We start from the raw sequence: 20,288 nt of genomic DNA, 5'->3' as shown, positions 1-20,288 counted from the left end.
AATGATCGGCTATGAAAAGCCAACTGACATTTACTCCTGAAGTGCTGACCTGTTGCACCCTCGACATCCACTGTTTATTATTATTTGACCCTGCTGGTCATCTATGAACATTTGAACATCTTGGCCATGTTCTGTTATAATCTCCACCCGGCACAGCCAGAAGAGGACTGGCCACCCCTCAGAGCCTGGTTCCTCTCTAGGTTTCTTCCTAGGTTCTGGCCTTTCTAGGGAGTTTTTTCCTAGCCACCGTGCTTCTACACCTGCATTGCTTGCTGTTTGGGGTTTTAGGCTGGGTTTCTGTACAGCACTTTGAGATATCAGCTGATGAAAGAAGGGCTTTAGAAATAAATTTGATGAAACTGGCTCTAATGAGGACCGCCACAGAAAAGGAAGACCTAGAATTACCTCTGCTGCAGAGGTTAAGTTCATTCGAGTTAACTGCACCTCAGATTTCGGCCCAAATAAATGCTTCACAGAGTTCAAGTAACAGACACAGCTCAAAATCAACTGTTCAGAGGAGACTGTGTGAATCAGGCCTTCATGGTCGAATTGCTGCAAAGAAACCACTACTAAAGGACACCAATAAGAAGAAGAGACTTGCTTGTGCCAAGAAACATGAGCAATGGACATTAGACTAGTAGTAATCTGTCCTTTGGTCTGGAGTCGAAATTTTGGTTTTTGGTTCCAACCGCCGTATCTTTGTGAGATGCAGAATAGGTGAACAGATGATCTCTGCATGTGTGGTTCCCACACTGAAGCATGGTGGAGGTGTGATGGTGCTTTGCTGGTGATACAGTCTGATTTATTTAGAATTCAAGGCAGACTTAACCAGCATGGCTATCACAGCATTCTGCAGTGATACGCCATCCCATCCGGTTTGTGCTTAATGGAACAATCATTTGTTTTTCAACAGGGCAATGACCCAAAACACACCTCCAGGCTGGGCTATTTGACCAAGAAAAGAGTGATGGAGTGCTGTATCAGATGACCTGGCCTCCACAATCACCTGACCCCAACCCAAATGAGCTGGTTTGGGATGATTCGGACCGCAGAGTGAAGGAAAAGCAACCAACAAGTGCTCAGCATAAGTGAGAACTATTTCAAGACTGTTGGAAAAGCATTCCTCATGAAGCTAATTGAGAGAATGCGTGGGGTGGCTACATTGAAGAATCTAAACCATATTTTGATGAACACTTTTTTGGTTACTACATGATTCCATATGTGTTAATTCATAGTTGATGTCTTCACTATTATTCTACAATGTAGAAAATAGTAAAAATAAAGAAAAACCCTTGAATGAGTAGGTGTGTCCAAACTTTTAACTGGTACTGTGTGTCCCCATTGTTCACTTATCCCCGATGTTGACTATTGGCTCTTGGCTCTATCATTATTTTCCTCAGTAAATATCTGATGCTGTTACAGGTGGCAACACTGGCATGCATGTATGTACGTATGGTGATCACAAGATAAGATACAGCACAGATTGCACATTATTAGTTGGACAAAGATCTTTAGTACAGAGACTGATTGCAGAATTCTGCAGTGACCTATGAAGTGACCATGTAGAACAGACAGAATGAGATCTATTGTGTGAAATTGTCTGAATCAAATGATTCAGAAACGGTTGATATTAGGTTCTTTTGTTTAATTAAATTCGCAGCACTGTAAGTGTTCATAGTAGTTCCACTTGGACATGCATGGAAAAGTAAATATATTCATATAGTACACTTTCAGAAATTATCAGTTCAATTCTGTGCGAATGAACAATTCAAATAACTAATAGCAACTTTCACAATGTCTTCTCATATGTAAAATTGTTATTTTTTCTTATACAATTCTGTTACTTGTTCACAACAACGGTTAATATTTTGAAATATTTATAAAAAAACAACATTGATTTCCATGAAACCAATGCAACAATAACTTAGTTGGTTTGTGAGTTATGGGCAGTCCAGACAGAGCAGAGTTCCAGCCATCGAATTAGAATCATGATTTTAACTCTATGGTTCCGGCACAGTCCGGCTGATACAAACAGTTGGGTTACATTAAAAGTATTTTAGATAGGAAAAATAAAGAAATCGATGTTCTAAAACAAATTCATTTCTATATCTCATCAGTACAACACAAAAATATATAATAGAAGCGTTTATTATGCCAGCGTATTTGTATATAGTCCTGATGACAATAGCACGCAATAAAGAAAATATCAAAAAAAATTGAGAAGAAACAAAGTGCCAATGACAATATCAACTAACATGAAAGCTAAATATTATTTTTTTTACCATTTCATATGAACAATCGTCTATTAATAAGGGACAGCTAGCCAACTATAGCGCCAGCTCAGAGTACTACACAATGCCATACAGGGTCACCATTGGGATTGTCATTGTTGGGTAGCATCCCAAATCACACCCTATTCCCTATATAGTGCACTACTTTTGACCAGAGCCCTGGTTACTATTGGGGACTGTAGGAGTAGAACAAAGAAGTTCAGTCGTTTGTGAGACATGTCAAGTAGTTACTGAGTAGCAATCCTTATTGGACTAAGTACTTTCAATTGCGAATGTCCGTTGAACATGCGTTTAAGTTTAGAACCAGGCTAAATCTGGATCCGAGAAACAAGCCCCTTATGTATAATATACATTATCAAGACAAACGAAATAGCCAACTTTTGATGTCACTGAAAGTATTCAAATTAAACAAAAGTATATACAAACAAAAGAAAACACAAATCATGAATGATGAACCTGCATATTTAAGTGCCTTTAGACATGTCCGTATGTTTTTTTGGACTGATACTCTAGTTACTTCTGCAGTAATACACACTGCAAATTGTTACATACATTTTTAGATGGATTGTGGGGGAAGTTACATACAAATGCAAAACAACAAGATTATCCCTTGTTTAGGAGTAGTTTTTCTAAAACAAAATGTCTAAAACTTTTGTTCATAAAAGGGGGATCCCTGAAGAATTGAAACTGTTCCCAGACTGCCACAGGAGTTCTGAAATAATTTCCCTCAAGGTCCTTGTCCAATTACCATCCTTGTGAGAAGGTGAAGTTCCTCATACTCCACTAGATGGAAGCATTAGTATCACACAAGAGTGAAGTGTGGTGACTGCAGTGGTGAAATGTGGTGCCATTTTACTCCTGATTTTTGAAGGCATCTTCTATACAATCAGCATATAAAATAAATTAATCTATTGTTACTCCTTGTGAATGGCTTTTAACTTCTGAGACAATTATGAATTTTTTCTTCCTAAGGCAGAACCAGTATATGTTTTATCATGCAACCCAATCTTTGAGGGGGATTTCGGAGGCACGAAAGTGATTCTTTAAGGCAAAATTGTTTTCGAACACATTGTGTGTGTGTGTGTGTGTGTGTGTGTGTGTGTGTGTGTGTGTGTGTGTTGAGCAGAGATGGAGCTGTCACTGAGTGAGTGCTGATCCATAGTATAACAGTTCGGTTACATGTTCGTTCACGTGTCAATGCCGTTTGTAGACACACAAACGTTACAGGGGAACACGGCTTTGTTTTGGATAGTCATTCATAAGAGCAGCAACGGTCCTGTTCATTAGGGCGCCCAACAGAAAACATTCCAGAACGTTATGTAACGGCAAACAAAAATACGCATTTCTTATTGGACAGGTCCAGGTAGTTCCTCATCGTTTCAGTCCATTTTGTTCCGTTTGGTGCCTAATGAACACGACCTAGAGAGACTAAAGCGCAACACATTCCACTCCAGAAAGCAGCAAGGATGAACTACTACAGTACCACGCAGAGAAAGTGAGAGAAAAAAAAATACGAGAAAGGCCAGATAGAAACCACTTAGACAGCCATACAACCATTAGAAGAAAAGCTTTCTGCCAGCTAAGATTTCATAAAAGATGGTAAGGGCATACGTTTAGAAACTAATACATACAAAAATTGCATGGGAAAGAGGAAATGGTTACAGAGGAAAGGGGAAGTAGTCCGGGAAAAAATGTTTGTGTATAATAAGTGTATGAGTCATTTAGAAATGACGGTGTACAGTGAATCTATTACTTTTAGCTTTCTGTTTCTGTCGCACGGCTTCAGTGACAACCAAAGACACAATTTCGTTCGCTATGGCCCACGCTGCAAATAATGTGCCGTTAACGTAAAGAAAGCTGCACAGGAACACAACTAAAATGCTAATTTAAAAAAATATGTCACATGCTACCAAACCGGATCTTAGTGTATCAGATATTGAAACAACAAATTGCTATTTTCTGCTGTACATAAACACACACACACACACACACACACACACACACACACACACACACACACACACACACACACACGGTTTATAAAACGTATCATAAAGGGCTATAAATGAGGTTCACCTTTTGTGAACGACTGACACAGATGCTCAAAATGAAACCACTAACAAAACTACTAGGGATTCAGGAAAACAGACCAAATGTAAAATATTGGATCCGACCATCTTGACAATGAAAGTATAAAAAACGAATGCATCTTTGGATTCGGAGCGTCAATTATCTCGGTGTGTGTGAATAAAACATGTCAACATGTGCAGGAGAGCAAGGCCACAATCCCTTGTTACAATAATATGGACCCCTGCAGTGCTCAAGTGTTTTGGTATCTCACGTGATCAACAACAAATGTGAATCAATGCAATGTTGACGTTGAGTGTATATGTATGTCTAGTATGCGCGCGTGCATTGTGTGTGTTTGACCGTGTGTTACCAGTATTTGTTAAAGTCTGAGTGCTGAGTTTATCACAACGACCATTACCACCCTCAGGAAGATGCTATGCAGTCCTACAGTTCAGTGAAGTTCATAAGTGCTTGAGGGTGAGGCGAGAGGGTTGTAGGGTGATTGGGGGGGGGGGGGGGGGGGGGGGTCGAGGGGTGTGGAGTCCAGCCCCTGTATGTTGTCTATGGCATAGTGAACAGAACAGGAAGCTCTTTCTCTCTTATTGTCCCAGTCCATTCCCAGAAGGCTGTTGTTGCTGAGATCCAGCAAGGCTCCAGGCCTGAGACAAAATGGCTGACACAAAATGGCAACCACAGCAGGGGGAAAGAGGAGGAGTTTGTTTCATTTTAGTAGGAAGAGATTATTTCTTCGGGTGTCCCTCCTCCCATTGTCTTACGTCAGGTCGCGTCACTCCGACGCAATGCTCGGAGGCGGAAATGTCACGCTATCTGATGTAAGACAATGTTTTCTTCCTACTTTTCTGGTCACCTGAGAAGAAAGGAGTTCTTTTTTTATATATTTGTTTATATATATATATATATATATATATATATATATATATATATATATATATATATATTTTTTACTATCTCCTCCACTCTCCTCCTGCCCGTGTGGGGTGGTGTTTGGTGTGAGTGCCGTAGAGTCCCGGGCCGTGATGTGTGATACGCTCATCATCTGGCAGAGTGGTGCGACTGTGTGGCCATGATGACGTGGGAGGAGGGACCATCCCTCCCATCTCTCTCTCCATCCCTTTCTCCTCTCCTCTGCTGGTGTTGACCCATCCCAGCCAGCACGGACATGGCCATGGCCTCGGCAGCCGCCCGGGCGCCCATGCCGTTGGGGCCCGAGGAAGGAGAGGGGCTGGGCAGGGAGCTGTGTTGGATGACAGGGGCTGGGGAGCCGGTGGGCTCCGACATGTCTCTCATAGGACTGTCCTCTCCTGTAGGACGAAGACACAAGAACAAAGTGTTACAGGGATGGGGCTTACCAGAGTGACTCTTCATCAGAGATGGGCAACTTTGGTGGAGGCCCCAAAAAACTAAATCAGAACTCATCTGCGTACCCACATCCATACCCACCACGCATGCCTAGCCTTTTGGGGGCCCTAAGCGAAATAATTTTTGGTTTGCTGCAATTCTACACATTTTGCCATTCGGCAGAGAGAAAATCTAGCAATTTTCTAACACATTTTATGCAATTGTAATGGGGCGGAGAGAAAAATGTGCAGTTTTACAGCTAATTTCTTGCAATTCTATACATTTTGCCACAGGGTGGATTGAAATGTTTGCTGTTTTTAATATGATATCGGAGTGAGTGACTAACAAAATCAATGGGGGCCCCACGGTCGGTAATTCGACCATGATTACTAAAAGTTTTGAGAGATTGGTAAGTCTAGTGGCCAGCTAACACATTTTAGCTGCTATGGGCTACTTGAATGACTGACAAAATAAGAGAAAAACTGCTGATACACAACCAAATTTTGAAACTCCACCTTGTGTATTCTACTATTCTAGAGTAAATTGAGACCCCAACTGAGTTCCACCCAAAAAAGAGAGAATTGATCCACGGGCCACCAGATGCCCATCCCTGCTCTTCAGGGTAGAAGGAAGTGAGCTACCAGAAACCACAATCAGCTATTTCAACCACTATCCCCTATAAATTAAGAGATTTAGTATACAGTTCAATCAGACCCCTTCCCCTTTCCCACATGTTGCTATGTTACAGCCTCTAAAATGGATCAAATACATTTGTTTCCTCATTAATCTACACACAATGCCCCATAATGACAAAGCGAAAACAGGTTTTTAGACTATTTTTTATTTACATAAGTATTCACGACCCTTTGCCATGAGACTCGAAATTGAGCTCAGGTGTATCCTGTTTCCATTGATCATCCTTGAGATGTTTCTACAACTTGATTGGAGTCCACCTGTGGTAAATTACAAATTATGTCAAATCAATTGAAAGGCACACACCTGTCTATATAAGGTCCCACAGTTGACAGTGCATGTCACAGCAAAGACCAAGCCATGAGGTCGAAGGAATTGTCTGTAGAGCTCCAAGACAGCTCCATGAACTCAGTGGCCTCTGTCATTCTTAAATGGAAGAAGTTTGGAACCACCAAGACTCTTCCTAGAGCTGGCTGCCTGGCCAAACTGAGCAATTGGGGGAGAAGGGCCTTGGTCAGGGAGGTGACCAAGAACCCGATATTCACTCTGACAGAGCTCCAGAGTTCTTCTGCGGAGATGGGAGAACCTTCCAGAAGGACAATCATCTCTGCAGCACTCCACCAAACAGGCTTTTATGGTAGAGTGGCCAGACAGAAGCCACTCCTCAGTAAAAGGCACATGACAGCCCGCTTGGAGTTTGCCAAAAGGCACCTAAAGGACTGTCAGACCATGAGAAACAATATTCTCTGGTCTGATGAAACCAAGATTTAACTCTTTGGCCTGAATGCCAAGCGTCACGTCTGGAGGAAATCTGGCAGCATCATGCTGTGGAGATATTTTTCAGTGGCAGGGACTGGGAGACTAGTCAGGATCAAGGGAAAGACAAACGGAGCAAAGTAGAGAGAGATCCTTGATGAAAACCCGCTCCAGAGCGCTCAGGACCTCAGACTGGGGCGAAGGTTCACCTTCCAACAGGACAACGACCCTAAGCACACAGCCAAGACAACGCAAGAGGCGCTTCAGGACAAGTCTCTGAATGTCCTTGAGTGGCCCAGCCAGAACCGGATCGAACATCTCTCGAGAGACCTGAAAATAGCTGTGCAACGACGCTCCCCATCCAACAGAATAGTTATAGACAAGAACAGCATAAGATAATATTACAAAAGTACTTATTAGAGTTTTCCATGTGTTTTCTAGATGCTGCTAGCTAGTAGGCTCACCCATGTAGGCAATCTTCTTCTGTAGAGTGGTGACAGGGCAGTCCTTGTGAGCCAGCAGTAGCTGTTTGAGATGAGCCACCTCATTCCTCAGGAGAGACACTTCATTCTGAAGAAACACAGTAACACAATGAGTCAATGCTGTTGTGTAACACAATGAGTCAATACTCTGTCTCTACCCAGTACAGCCAGAAGAGGACCTAATATCTTCTATTTTCAAACTGGTTGAAATGTTTCAATGACTACGTGGTTCGGAGAAATGACAGACGAGACCGAAGCACAGTGCGGCTTTGAAAACCATCGCACACACCGCCAGCGAGACGTTCATGGAGACGAGCTCCTCTGCCTTCTTCTCCAGGGAGTTGACCCAGACTTTGCGTTTCTGTCGGCAGCGTGAGGCGGCCGCCCGGTTCCTCTCCAGGAAACGCTGTCGTCGGTCGTCCGGGTCGTCCTCCGCCGCACGCCGCCGCCGACCACCTGTAGGCTGGGCCGGAGACACCTGGAGGGGAGGGGGGGAAGAGGGCGTGGTGGAAATGGAGAGAGAGTTAGGTGGGATAGAGAGTGAGGGTTTGAGTCAGATTGTCAACACTTAAAACAAGCCTGATACAAAATTGTCTTTCAGTGCTTAAATTATAATGCCCCTGCCCTTCTACTGATGTCAACGAATGACAGGTCATGAAGATCCAAGTCAAGAGGATTTTGATAATATTCTACTGCCACCAGGGTTGGGGTCAATTCCATTTCAATTCCAGTCAATTCAGGAAGTACACTGAAATTTCAATTTACTTTCTGAATTTAAATGGATTGACCCCAACCCTGATTGCCAGAGAGTAAAGCCTCCATGTGTATTCTTTACAATGAACATGCATGTGCGTGCGTGAGTGAGTGCTTGAGGGAGAAAGAGTGTGTCCATGTCTCCACGTTGTCCTACCTGTGGCTGTGCTGGGGAGGGTGCGTCAGGGTGCTGCACCAGTAACTGGCTCTGTTCCATCCTCTGGGGGTGCATGGGGCTGCCGGCCATACCTCCCATACCATGACCTCCTGAACTCTGCTGGGCCAGCGCTGCCTTCAGCCTCTACACGAGACAGGACAACCAGGACGAGTTTAACATTAAAACACACGTGGACAAAATACACACACACACACACACACACACACACACACACACACACAAAAAAAAAAGCACACACACGTGTTCCTTTATGGTATCACAATTGCTTCTGGACTATGCCATCTCAGTCACGTGACGAACAAACAGAGATAGGAGGAGGGATCGAAGGCTAAAGGGCAACGAAGGGAGATAGATACATAGATACAGTTGAAGTCGGAAGTTTACATACACTTAGGTTGGAGTCATTAAAACTCGTTTTTCAACCACTAACATTGGCAAGTCGGTTAGTGCATGACCCAAGTCATTATTCCAACAATTGTTTACAGACAGATTATTTCAATAGCAATTGACTGTATCCCAATTCCATTGGGTCAGAAGTTAACATACACTAAGTTGACTGTGCCTTTAAACAGCTTGGAAAATTCCAGAAAATGATGTCATGGATTTAGAAGCTTCCGATAGGCTAATTGACATCATCGGAGTCAATTGGAGGTGTACCTGTGGATGTATTTCAAGGCCTACCTTCAAGCACAGTGCCTCTTTGCTTGACATAATGGGAAAATCAAAAGAAATCAGCCAAGACCCCAGAAAAGCAATTGTAGACCTCCACAAGTCTGGTTCATCCTTGGGAGCAATTTCCAAACGCCTGAAGGTACCACGTTAATCTGTACAAACAATATTACGCAAGTATAAACACCATGGGACCACGCAGCCGTCATACCGCTCAGGAAGGAGACGCGTTCTGTCTCCTAGAGATGAGCGTACTTTGGTGCGAAAACTGCAAATCAATCCCAGAACAACAACAAAAGACCTTATGAAGATGCTGGAGGAAAGAACAAAAGTACGTACAAAAGTATCTATATCCACAGTAAAACGAGTCCTATATCAACATAACCTGAAAGGCCGCTCAGCAAGGAAGAAGCCACTGCTCCAAAACCGCCATAAAAAAAGCCAGACTACGGTTTGCAACTGCACATGGTGACAAAGATCGTACTTTTTGGAGAAATGTCCTCTGGTCTGATGAAACAAAAATAGAACTGTTTGGCCAAAATTACCATCGTTATGTTTGGAGGAAAAAGGGGGAGGCTTGCAAGCCAAAGAACACCATCCCAACCGTAAAGCACGGGGGTGGCAGTATCATGTTGTGTAGGTGCTTTGCTGCAGGAGGGACTGGTGCACTTCACAAAATAGATGGCATCATGAGGTAGGAAAATTATGTGGATATATTGAAGCAACATCTCAAGACATCCGTCAAGAAGTAAAAGCTTGGTCGCAAATGGGTCTTCCAAATGGACAATGACCCCAAGCATACTTCCAAAGTTGTGGCAAAATGGCTTAAGGACAACAAAGTCAAGGTATTGGAGTGGCCATCACAAAGCCCTGACCTCAATCCCATAGAACATTTGTGGGCACAACTGAAAAAGCATGTGCGAGCAAGGAGGCCTACAAACCTGACTCAGTTACACCAGCTCTGTCAGGAGGAATGGGCCAAAATTCACCCAACTTATTGTGGGAAGCTTGTGGAAGGCTACCCAAAACAATTGACCCAAGTTAAACAATTTAAAGGCAATGCTACCAAATGTAAACTTCTGACCCACTGGGAATGTGATGAAAGAAATAAAAGTTGAAATAAATCATTCTCTCTACTATTATTCTGGCATTCCACATTCTTAAAATAAAAAGTGGTGATCCTAACTGACCTAAGACAGTGAATTTTTACTAGGATTAAATGTCAGGAATTGTGAAAAACTGAGTTTAAATGTATTTGGCTAAGGTGTATGTAAACTTACGACTTCAACTGTACCTACATAGAGAAAGGAGAAAAGGGGGAGATCGAGGGGGAAGGGGGGAGAGAACCAGAGAGAGAGAAGGTGCGTGAGAAAGAGCAAGAGAGCGCCAGAAATAGAGATAGATCTCACCATTTTGGTTTCAGAGTGTGTGGTGCACCAAGGGGGACAGAGAGCATGGGGGACAGAGAGCCTATAGGTCTATAGGTTCATTTGCATAACTGAGTGGAATTAAATTGGCACGTGTGTATTTTCATTAGTTTGTCATGCATCTTAATTATCACACGGGCACCGCGTGCATTAAAAAGCCTAGTTTGAGCGGAATATCACCTGTCAGACGCAGAGAGCTGCAGGGCCCGGTTGGATAAAACATCTTAAATAAATATTCCCCTCATCTTTTCCATTACAGTTTCCTTAACTTGAAGTCAGTCGCAAACAACATTTTAAGGCGAATTTCCCCCTTAAATGAAGTGAAAATGTTAAAATTGAGGGCCCGGTTGCATAAAACATCTTAAGTGTTTACCTTAAGGGTTTACCTTAAGGAATGATTGTCCCTTACCTAAGGGAATTGTTTAAGCTCGTTGCATAGAGCCCCACAAATAATTCCTTAGGTAAGGGCAAACAACAATGCTTAATCCACACCAGGAGAAATGTCTATTTTTGGGTGTAGTTACCCTTTTAATTCAAGTGTTTTTGGTTTGCAAAACAAATATCTGCTGGATGGATGAAAATAATCATGACATCATTCTGTCAGGTAAGCATAGGCTAATTTTTAGTTAGCATTTCACTGAGAAGGCTTTTGAGAAACATTTCCATCTACACACAGACATTCCCATTGCCTCTTCTGAAAGTTGCAGGAAATGCAAATCACTGATGCATTCTGTTCATGTCTTATGTTAAACTTGGGCAAATGAATAATTGTTCAATACATTTAGTTGATTCCCTCCTAAAGGTAAATACATTTTAGAATATTGTTGAAATCGTTTTAATATCTGGATTACGTGAGGGACCTAATTATGATATTTGGACAGGATGAGGCTCTCCACTACCTATCGTTCCTGTAGTGATGATTCACCATCTTCATCTAATCTTTTCATAATTTATCTGCAGATAATCGCCAAAAAGTAGCCTATGCAAATTAGGGAGCCAAACGAACGGCTCTCTCATCGATGCGATTTGGTAGGCTGACGAGACGAGTCAGTCACTCACTTTACAGTCACTGTCTGGCAAGCCCCAAAATCCTAGGAAAGGAAGCCTAGAAAATATGAATGTACCAGAAAACAATAATTAGGCTAAGTCGTGGATTTCGACTCATCGTCACCACTTACATTACATGGGAGGTGTAAATTCACGAGGATCATGCTCTCTCCCTCCGTGTAAAGAAATTTGACTGCAACCAACCATAGCGCACACAAATTGTACAGGGGAAGCGGGGACAGACAGCAGACTGCATTTCCCTGTCACCGCTCTCTTTGTGACTGACAGGTGCCTATCCTATCACTAGATCACTAGAAGATGCATATCGTTCATTCTAGCGAGAGAGGGCTTGACGGACTAGCAAAATGAAAGTAGCCTACTTAATTTGAAGTGGAAAACATGTCTGTAGCCGCAGCCGGCGCTAATGGAAAGCCCTGCTTGCTATTGTTTCAATAGTTTCAAAAATGTCTGTTGTTTGTATGAACGCATAGTATTTTGTATCGGTCAAATCATTTTTACTGTTTGGAACAAATGTAATGGTTTGTTAAGCGGTTAATGAGGGTCAGTTAGTCGGGCAGCAAAATTGACAGGAACGTGGATCCCTAATAGAGAAAGATAGAGAGACACAGAGAGACACAGAGAGACGGATGCATCTGTTCCTAACCATCTTGGCCTCCGAGTGTGTGGTGTACCCCGAGGGGGAGTTGGAGCCGCTGCTGCCCCCTCCCAGAGGAGGACCAGGGATTCCGGGAATGTTGGGCACCATGTGCATGGGCCGGGCCAGCTAGAGACAGGATGCACACACACATTTTAACAACCAAGGTTGGGGCTCATGCTGGCAAAGTGAGACACTACTCAATGTCAGTGTTTCAAAAGTGCTTCATGTATTCTTCCATGTGAATTCATACTCATTATAGACAACTAGTGCAAACGTACAATTTAATTATTATGTGATCAAACTAGGCTCCCTGACTGATATGTTATTACTCTGTTAGTAATGTAATAATAACTATAATAAATGCCGGTCATGCGAACCCACTATACTGGCTATGCAAGCGTCATGCTCTACCAACTGAGCTACGGGGGACCAGCTTCCAGGTAATGGTCAGCTTCCGCTTGAATCAGAATTGGCAACAACCGCCGGTCCCAAACCAGAGAAGGACAGAGCGATGAAGGCAGGTTACTTACAGATATGACAGAGGGTATCTGCATGGGTCCAGGGAGGAGCCCGTTGGGAAGGTGCATCATCATGGGGTAGTGGCCTGTGGGAGAGCTAGAAGAGGGAGGTAGAGGGTTATTGGTGGGGGGGAAAATCTATTTGGAAATCTCCATCTTGATCGGCTATGTGGAATTCACACCATATAGGATACACTTATCCAATCCTTTCAGTTCTACAGGGGGGGGTAGGGATTGTAAAAAAGGGTTGAAGTGGGATTCGGCATATAACAGCCATCTTTAACTGGATGTCCAGGCCCCACGGAGGACTAGCTTGGTTCCAGAACTGCTTATGCCATCTTCAGATCTGGAACCAGGCTTGTGGCGAGAGGACCAGTCACTCACCCCAATACGGAGCGGTTGGATGGTGGGGTGGGTGTGATGACAGAGGTGGGTGAAGGCATGGTGGGCTGCAGGGCGTCGAAGCCCAGGTGGAGGGGCAGAGAGCCTGGTCTGGGCCGCACCGGGAGGGCGCCTGGCCTCACGATTGTGGGGGTGGGGGCCGAACTCAGCGCTGGCCTCGGGGGAGTGTCCTGAGGAGAAGACAGGAGAGATGCCTAGTTCAACACCGGGTGATGAGTATAAGGTTCTGCATGAGGTCAATAATGACTCGTTTCCAATGCATTCTGGATTGTTCCTTGATAGCACATAGACATAGTAAAGGAGGAGTACAGCAGGCATGTTGTTCCTCTATCCTGTCATCCATTCGACCCCCATTAACAAACAAACAGTGCCCATCCTGGTCTCTCATACCTACGTACTACCTGTTCCTCTGGCCCTCCCCTGTCCCCTACCTTTGGGTGCGACTGAAGGAATGTGACTGGCATGCCAACCCAGAACTCTAATCCTAACCAATTAGGTCATTCAACATGGGTTTGCTGGTCAGTCATGTCCCCTTAGTTTTGACCCCTACCTTTCCTCTTCTCACCATGGTGTCCCTGCTACTGTCTGACATGCTGGAAAAGGAATCTGGACTTCCTGGTGGGGAGGAGTCAACCTCAACAGGGTTCTCCTCCTTCACCTTCACGGCTTCTGCTGAAGGCGTCTGCAGGCTCATGTCCAGGGCCACCTCCCTGTTCGGGGCAGGGAGCTGGAGGAGAGAGGGAGGGAGAGGGAGACTGTGAGACACTACAAAGCACAGGAGAGATAGCCCTTCAGAAGATCCAGGACTCCAATCCCATTCCAGCCCATTTCTAATGTGACTGACTGGGTTCCGATCCTGGTCTTCTACGCGTAACAAGACTATTAGTCCACTGACCTAAAGCCTAGAGCTTACGCAAGTCTTCAGGTCTCAGATAGAGTAACGCATTAGGCAAACGTGGTCCATGGAACCACCTGGGTTCTACTCACAGGGTTCTTGGCCCGCTTGTCGTCATCCTCCTGGGCCTTCCTGAACTCCTCAGCGAAGGAGCTAGCCAGCTCGTTGAACAGCCCCACCTCCTCACAGTTCTTCAGGAAGCGAGTGGGAGTAGGGGTCTGGTCTGAAACAGGAGGAAGAGAAACACAGAGAAATGTCTATTTTAGAAAATCTCTCACCGTTTTTTCCCATAGTTACCGTGCAAAGAAACAGCCAATGAATGGATGTTTTATTCTGAAACACTTTGGCGTGGAGATTTAAAGCTAGAATCCTTAGTTGCTACATACATTTTTGGACTTATAAATGAATTATATATACACACCCATTGATTATTGAATAATATAACTTTGAAACGGCTCATGAGCTTATATCAACTACCATACCCCATCAGAACCCAAAATATAAACTTAAGGGCATTTGATTATCTGGCCCGGGTTACCCCAGTGGAAGGAGTTTGCACTGGGTGAAAAGTGACTGCATTCGTTTTGGAACCGGGCTGCCTCCCGTGCACGGCATGAGGATTCTGTGTTTTCACATGCAAAAGTAATTGCTTTTGATTAAAAAAATCTCTTTATCTGCCTTCCCAATGAAAACAAGTTTGAACATATATTTTATAGTCTCAAAAACCCGACCCTAGGCAAGCGTCTAGGTTTCGGTTTCAATGATGGACTCTTTTGGCATAGAGGAACGCCATCTCTGCCTACGTCACTACTTTATCTGCTTGGTTACAATATCCGCTTGAATAAAATAGTAGCTAGCAAGATGGAGATCACAGAGGTTCTTTTTTTATGAGTGTATTTCACAAGTGGCTAGTTTGCATCAACTACCACTACAAAAAGGTTATGCCTGCAAACTTGGGTTTTGAATTGTGGAGTTCTGGCATATCTGCCTCGTGATTCATTGGGAGAGTCCCCAGAATGTGTTTTCTTCCCCCTTTATCGACGTAGGCGGTGACGTAGTTCGTCTATGCCAAAAGAGTCCATCAGTGTTGACTAGGGTGGGGTTCTCGAGACTAGATCTTTTTTTAGAAAAAGGCTGCGTGTTTCTGGACGTTGCACCACGCTGCCTTGTTGACAGCCTGACAGTGCGGTGCAGATTTCAGAAGGGCGCTCCTCCCTCACCACTTCCGACCTTTCACATCACGGATCATACACCGGTGCACCACGGCTCAGGATAACAGAACTCCCTCCTTGTTTTACTCCAGTGTTTGTAAACGATAGTTAAAACTATCATTTTGATATCATGGAAGGTAATTTATTGCATCCCTAGCTCTATGAATTTGAGAAAGACTACATTTCTCCAGGCCCTTCCCTCAGCTTGTTTCCCCCAAAACAAAGGCAGGGTGACACTTTGTTATTCTTCAACTAAGGATTGTAGCTTTAAAGATAATCAAAATAATCCAATATTCAACTAAAGGTCTTCAGGGAAATAAAACAAGACAGGTGGTGACAGAGATGCTATTTCTGACTAAAATGTTTTGGTGATCACAACAAGTGACATTTTGGGTACACACCAACAACTGACAAGAGTACCAAAGTAAAGAGGCGACAGTACAAACAGTAGAGTAATAAAGTTGAATAGACCAGACTCACTAGGAGAACCAGTACCTTGGATAATGACAGAGTCAGTCCTGGCAGGGGCAAACTTCAGACTCATCTCATGTTTGTGTTTGTGTACAGCCAGGTGGTCCTCGTTGGTAAACCTCTAGAGGGAGGGAGAGAGAGTTTATGAAGCTGATTAAACGCACGCACGCGCACACACACACATACAACTAGAGGTCTCCTCGGAACCCGAAATGAGATCCGAACCGGATCCACGAAATTCCCACCCGACCCCGACAGGATCCGGTAATTTTCTTTGAAAATAAATATTCGATCCGATTCAGATCCGAGGTGGACCCGATGTGACCCGAAATATGTCAGAATTGAGAGAGAATCTAATCCAAATTGGATCGGGTCTGCATTCAATCCAAATTGATTCAAAACAAAAAAAATGTTTTAATTAATTTAGCTTTTACATACAGAGACCAGCAAATAATTCACTTTAGTCTGTGACCTACTGTAATATTCTGTATTCTTATACTGTTCAACATTAAAATCTAGTCTATTTAACTGTTTTGATAATCATTGATTTAGACTAAAAAAAGGTTAGGCTATAGCCTGTTTGACCAGCAAGCTTCAAATTAAAAAGATATGTTAAATAGTCTACGGAAGGATGGAGTCTGCTGCATTCATTTGCAACAATTGGGGATTTAAAGCGAACACGCAGGCCTACCGCCCGGAGAGTTCATTCAAATGTAATCATTGAAGAGAGAAGACCTGATACCGTGCCTTACGCAATGAATCAAATCCGGAGCCTTTCAACATAAGGCGACAATATTTTCTACGATATCAGTCTACCGCACGAACACAACATGAGCAGATTAACTTGGTCAACAATGTTGTTTATTAAAGACGATCAGAAAGAACGTGTCGGTAACTCTGCATTAAAGTATATAACTTGTTTATTTTGAACGAAAGCCACGAAACTAGCGTTTGAGTGCGTCCCAGCTTTATGCCTACAAACAGCCTATCACTCGAGTCATTCAACATTACTTACTTATATTTTTTTATTAAAATAGCAAAATAGCCTACTAAATAGGCCAAGCCTAACAAATAAATTAAATAAACTAGTAAATTGACTAAATAAAACTAAAATGCAATAGCTAAGGTCTTTAAAATATGGGCAACCCGTTTCCCCTCCTTACATACAACGTGCATAAAATGAGGCCCATACAACACAATTTGGCTGTCGGTTTTTCATCCTTGGCCTGTAGGCTACTCTCTTTCATTCCGTTTCTTCATCACGTCAGCAAAGAAGGACTCCATGTCTCAGAAAGTCACTTCATATAACCTATAGGCTATCCCCGATTTCCGCTGCGTCGTCCCCCTGACCGAAAAGTAGGCTATTTCACCATGCGCCACGTCCAGTGCGCACTGGCTCGTTTTCATAATCTGAGGGTTAACTACAAAATGTTTTCATCTGACCTGGTCGGATCCCGGGTAATCGGGTTGGGGTAGATCCGTGAACACACACAAAGAGAGAGAGAGAAAGAGAAAGAGCGAGAGAGAGGTGCCAGAAACCACCTCAATATCAGAAGTCAAGTCACAGAATCATATACATTTGACTTGCTATCTTTTGGAACACATTCATACGGTATCACGTTGGGTTGCACCACAAAGAATATCTGTGATGTACACTCTGGTTTTTGTACCACAGCCCTTTCAAACTAGACAACATGTCTTGGAAACGACCGCTATATGCCACAAAATGCTGCTGACACTGAAAACACATCGACTCAACAGCTTTCTCAGCAGGGAAGTGGAATGCTAGGCCTGCTTGCTGGCTTACTGTACATCATTTGTTCTTAACTGACTTGCCTAGTAAAATAAAAATAAAAAAGGTACAAAAATTGATCTAGCATCTGCTGTGCACTTGTTCTACTACTGCATTTGTAAGACTTATGGTCCACTAAACAAGTAGCCTAGTGCACAAGTATGTGTTTATTCAAGGTATGTGTTCTTCTCTAGTTCCAGCCCATCTGCAAAAGACAGGACACACATGTGCCAGTCAGGCAGGCACACCAAGGTCCTACAATAGTCTTCCTCGGTCAGTCTTTCTGTATTTGTTCTCTTCCCTTTTGGAGTTGCTTTGGTTTAGTTTTAGTTTACAGAACTAGATTGTGTTCATTAGGCACCAAACGGAAGGAAACGTGCTGAAACCGGGACGGACTACGTGTCACTACGTCCAATAAGAAAAACAATTTAGTTTGCTGTTACAAAGCTTTTTGATACATTTTACCCTGATGAATGCGACCGTGGAGGTGAATCAGGAGGGGATGCAGTAGGTGGAATTTTAATCATCATGGCTTTAGCATTTAGGCTTGAGGCCCAAATGTTACCCTATTTCCTATTTAATGCACGACTTTGACCACGGCCCAAAGGCTCTGGTCGAAAGTGGTGCACTACATAGGGGATAGGGTGCTACTTGTGATGCAAGCTTTAGTTTCTCCGCCGTCTTCTTCTGAAATGAAGGCTATTTCCGGCTGCGTGAGTGTCACAGTAACAAGTTCAGTTGTGTGTGTGTGTGTGAGTGAGTGAGTGAGAGAAAAGAGAGAGAGAGAAGAGACAGAGACAGAGGAAGAGACAGAGACAGAGACAGAGACAGAGACAGAGACAGAGACAGAGGAAGAGAAGAGAAGAGAAGAGAAGAGAAGAGAAGAGAAGAGAAGAGAAGAGAAGAGGAGAGAGAGAGAGAGAGAGAGAGCCAAGTGGAAACACTGTCAAGTGTCAGGAGCATATTTTTAGCCAGTAACAGCTAGCGGCAGCGTCACCAATACACTCATACGTCTCACAGACTGACAGTATCTTTCCTGTGACCAAGACAACTGGGTAGGGCTGGGGGAACCATCTAAAATTAGTCTCTCTGACCTGTACGTACGTAGGAGATACTGGAAGTAAGGATTATCATATCTAACAATAAATAGCAAACAGGTCAAAATGGAGACCCTGTCGCTGTAAACTCAAACTGTACAGAAGGATTCTGGGAAAGGCCAGACTAACACCAGGGCAGGTTTCCCCGTATGCATATGCTATGTGCCATAGCAAGACAAGGTCTGGACATGACCTGAATAAAATCATACTTCTGATCTGTTCGGACTGAATAACACACCACACACACACACACACGCAAAAGGGCAGCAAAGTGTTTGAGTGTGAAGGTGTCAAAACACACCCAAGGAGCATCAACACACTATGCTATGATGATTCACAACATGTTGACACACACACACACACACACACACACACACACACACACACATATTAGGGTTGGGTGATGTCAATCTTCATCCTATCGTGATTATGTAGCCATAAAAACCCACATTGTGATATACGAGGGTATTGCCCCCTATTGGCCAACCCCATATTATTTTTACTCAGCTAAAATTACAGTTGGGCTATAGCGTGAAATCGAATGCCTCAACAGGACAAATCATGACGAAAGATAATGCTGAAAGCCCGGGTAGAGACTAAGTGCAGGCAAATCTTTTCGAATATTTATTTCTGGTGGAGGAGCTTCAGCATAGAACAGGTGTGTGTGTGTGTGTGTGTGTGTGTGTGTGTGTGTGTGTGTGTGTGTGTGTGTGTGTGTGGCGCACATGATGGAGAGGTGACTGTCTGATGAGGAACGGTCTTACCGTAGTGAGTAAGGGAGCACTCTAGGTTCTTCAGAACTGGAAAATAAATTGCTTAATTAGCCCCATAAAATAATACATAAATAATCTCTCTCATAAAGCTTTGATTGAGAATAGCTTATGCCTGGGCTATTAGACTTTCATTCTTGCAATTTTTGAAAGCAGCAACTTTAGGACAACACCAGGCTAGAATATTTGGCAACTAAGTGACTGTGACTAACTTGTCCTACATTTTTTTAAGACAGGTTATCGGCCATTTGTTTTTTTAAATGTTGCATGAAGGGATTTTTCTGGCCCGCATGGATCATTTCTTTCTCAATAAGCTTAAACTTGATTTAAAACTTGTCATGACGTTTTTCTATTGATATTGTTTGTTCTCGCTCTCTCATTATTAGTCATTTTTACATTTTAGTCATTTAGCAGATGCTCTTATAAAGAGCGATTTACAGTAGTGGGTGTATGAATGTTCATCCTTTTTTTTTGTGCGGTCCTCTGGCTACCTTAGGTTTTTAGGCTATTCAAGCAACTTTTTAAGATGGAACTCCGTTACGTTAATTGTTTGATCGGGAGAAAGCCATGCATAAAACGATCAAAGTGTAACCTATAGCCCAAAGTCATATTCATAGCCTATCGAATGGAGAGAAGGCTATAGTGTATATAGCCTACGTTTTTTTTAAACAGCTAGACACAAGATAGTAAAGTAGTGTCACTCTACGGCGCGTCGGTGGAATTATCGGCTCTGTCTGGCCTATATTCCT

At 43.3% G+C, this 20,288-nt stretch overlaps 1 protein-coding gene across 4 annotated transcripts in view; it reads right to left on the bottom strand.

Moving 5' to 3' along the window:
- Positions 1-1,624: 1,624 nt before the first annotated feature.
- LOC115167794 (activating transcription factor 7a) overlaps positions 1,625-20,288 on the bottom strand; it is a 40,611-nt gene continuing 21,947 nt past the window's right edge. The window contains exons 3-13 of one of the 4 annotated variants that reach the window (XM_029722400.1): positions 15,890-16,001; positions 14,291-14,421; positions 13,854-14,030; positions 13,286-13,473; positions 12,914-12,998; positions 12,390-12,509; positions 8,562-8,705; positions 7,941-8,129; positions 7,634-7,739; positions 5,320-5,683; positions 1,625-5,280 (exon numbers count right to left, since the gene is read on the bottom strand). In XM_029722400.1, the coding sequence (XP_029578260.1) occupies positions 5,415-5,683; positions 7,634-7,739; positions 7,941-8,129; positions 8,562-8,705; positions 12,390-12,509; positions 12,914-12,998; positions 13,286-13,473; positions 13,854-14,030; positions 14,291-14,421; positions 15,890-16,001 (1,521 nt within the window). In that variant the 3' untranslated portion in view covers positions 1,625-5,280; positions 5,320-5,414. The remainder of the gene's footprint in view (positions 5,281-5,319; positions 5,684-7,633; positions 7,740-7,940; positions 8,130-8,561; positions 8,706-12,389; positions 12,510-12,913; positions 12,999-13,285; positions 13,474-13,853; positions 14,031-14,290; positions 14,422-15,889; positions 16,002-20,288) is intronic. The other 3 variants (XM_029722403.1, XM_029722401.1, XM_029722404.1) reach the window with 3 other exon arrangements.

This window comes from Salmo trutta, chromosome 30 (assembly GCF_901001165.1).
Source record: "Salmo trutta chromosome 30, fSalTru1.1, whole genome shotgun sequence".
Taxonomy (NCBI): domain Eukaryota; kingdom Metazoa; phylum Chordata; class Actinopteri; order Salmoniformes; family Salmonidae; genus Salmo; species Salmo trutta.
This window is presented reverse-complemented; position numbering and strand designations above follow the sequence as displayed.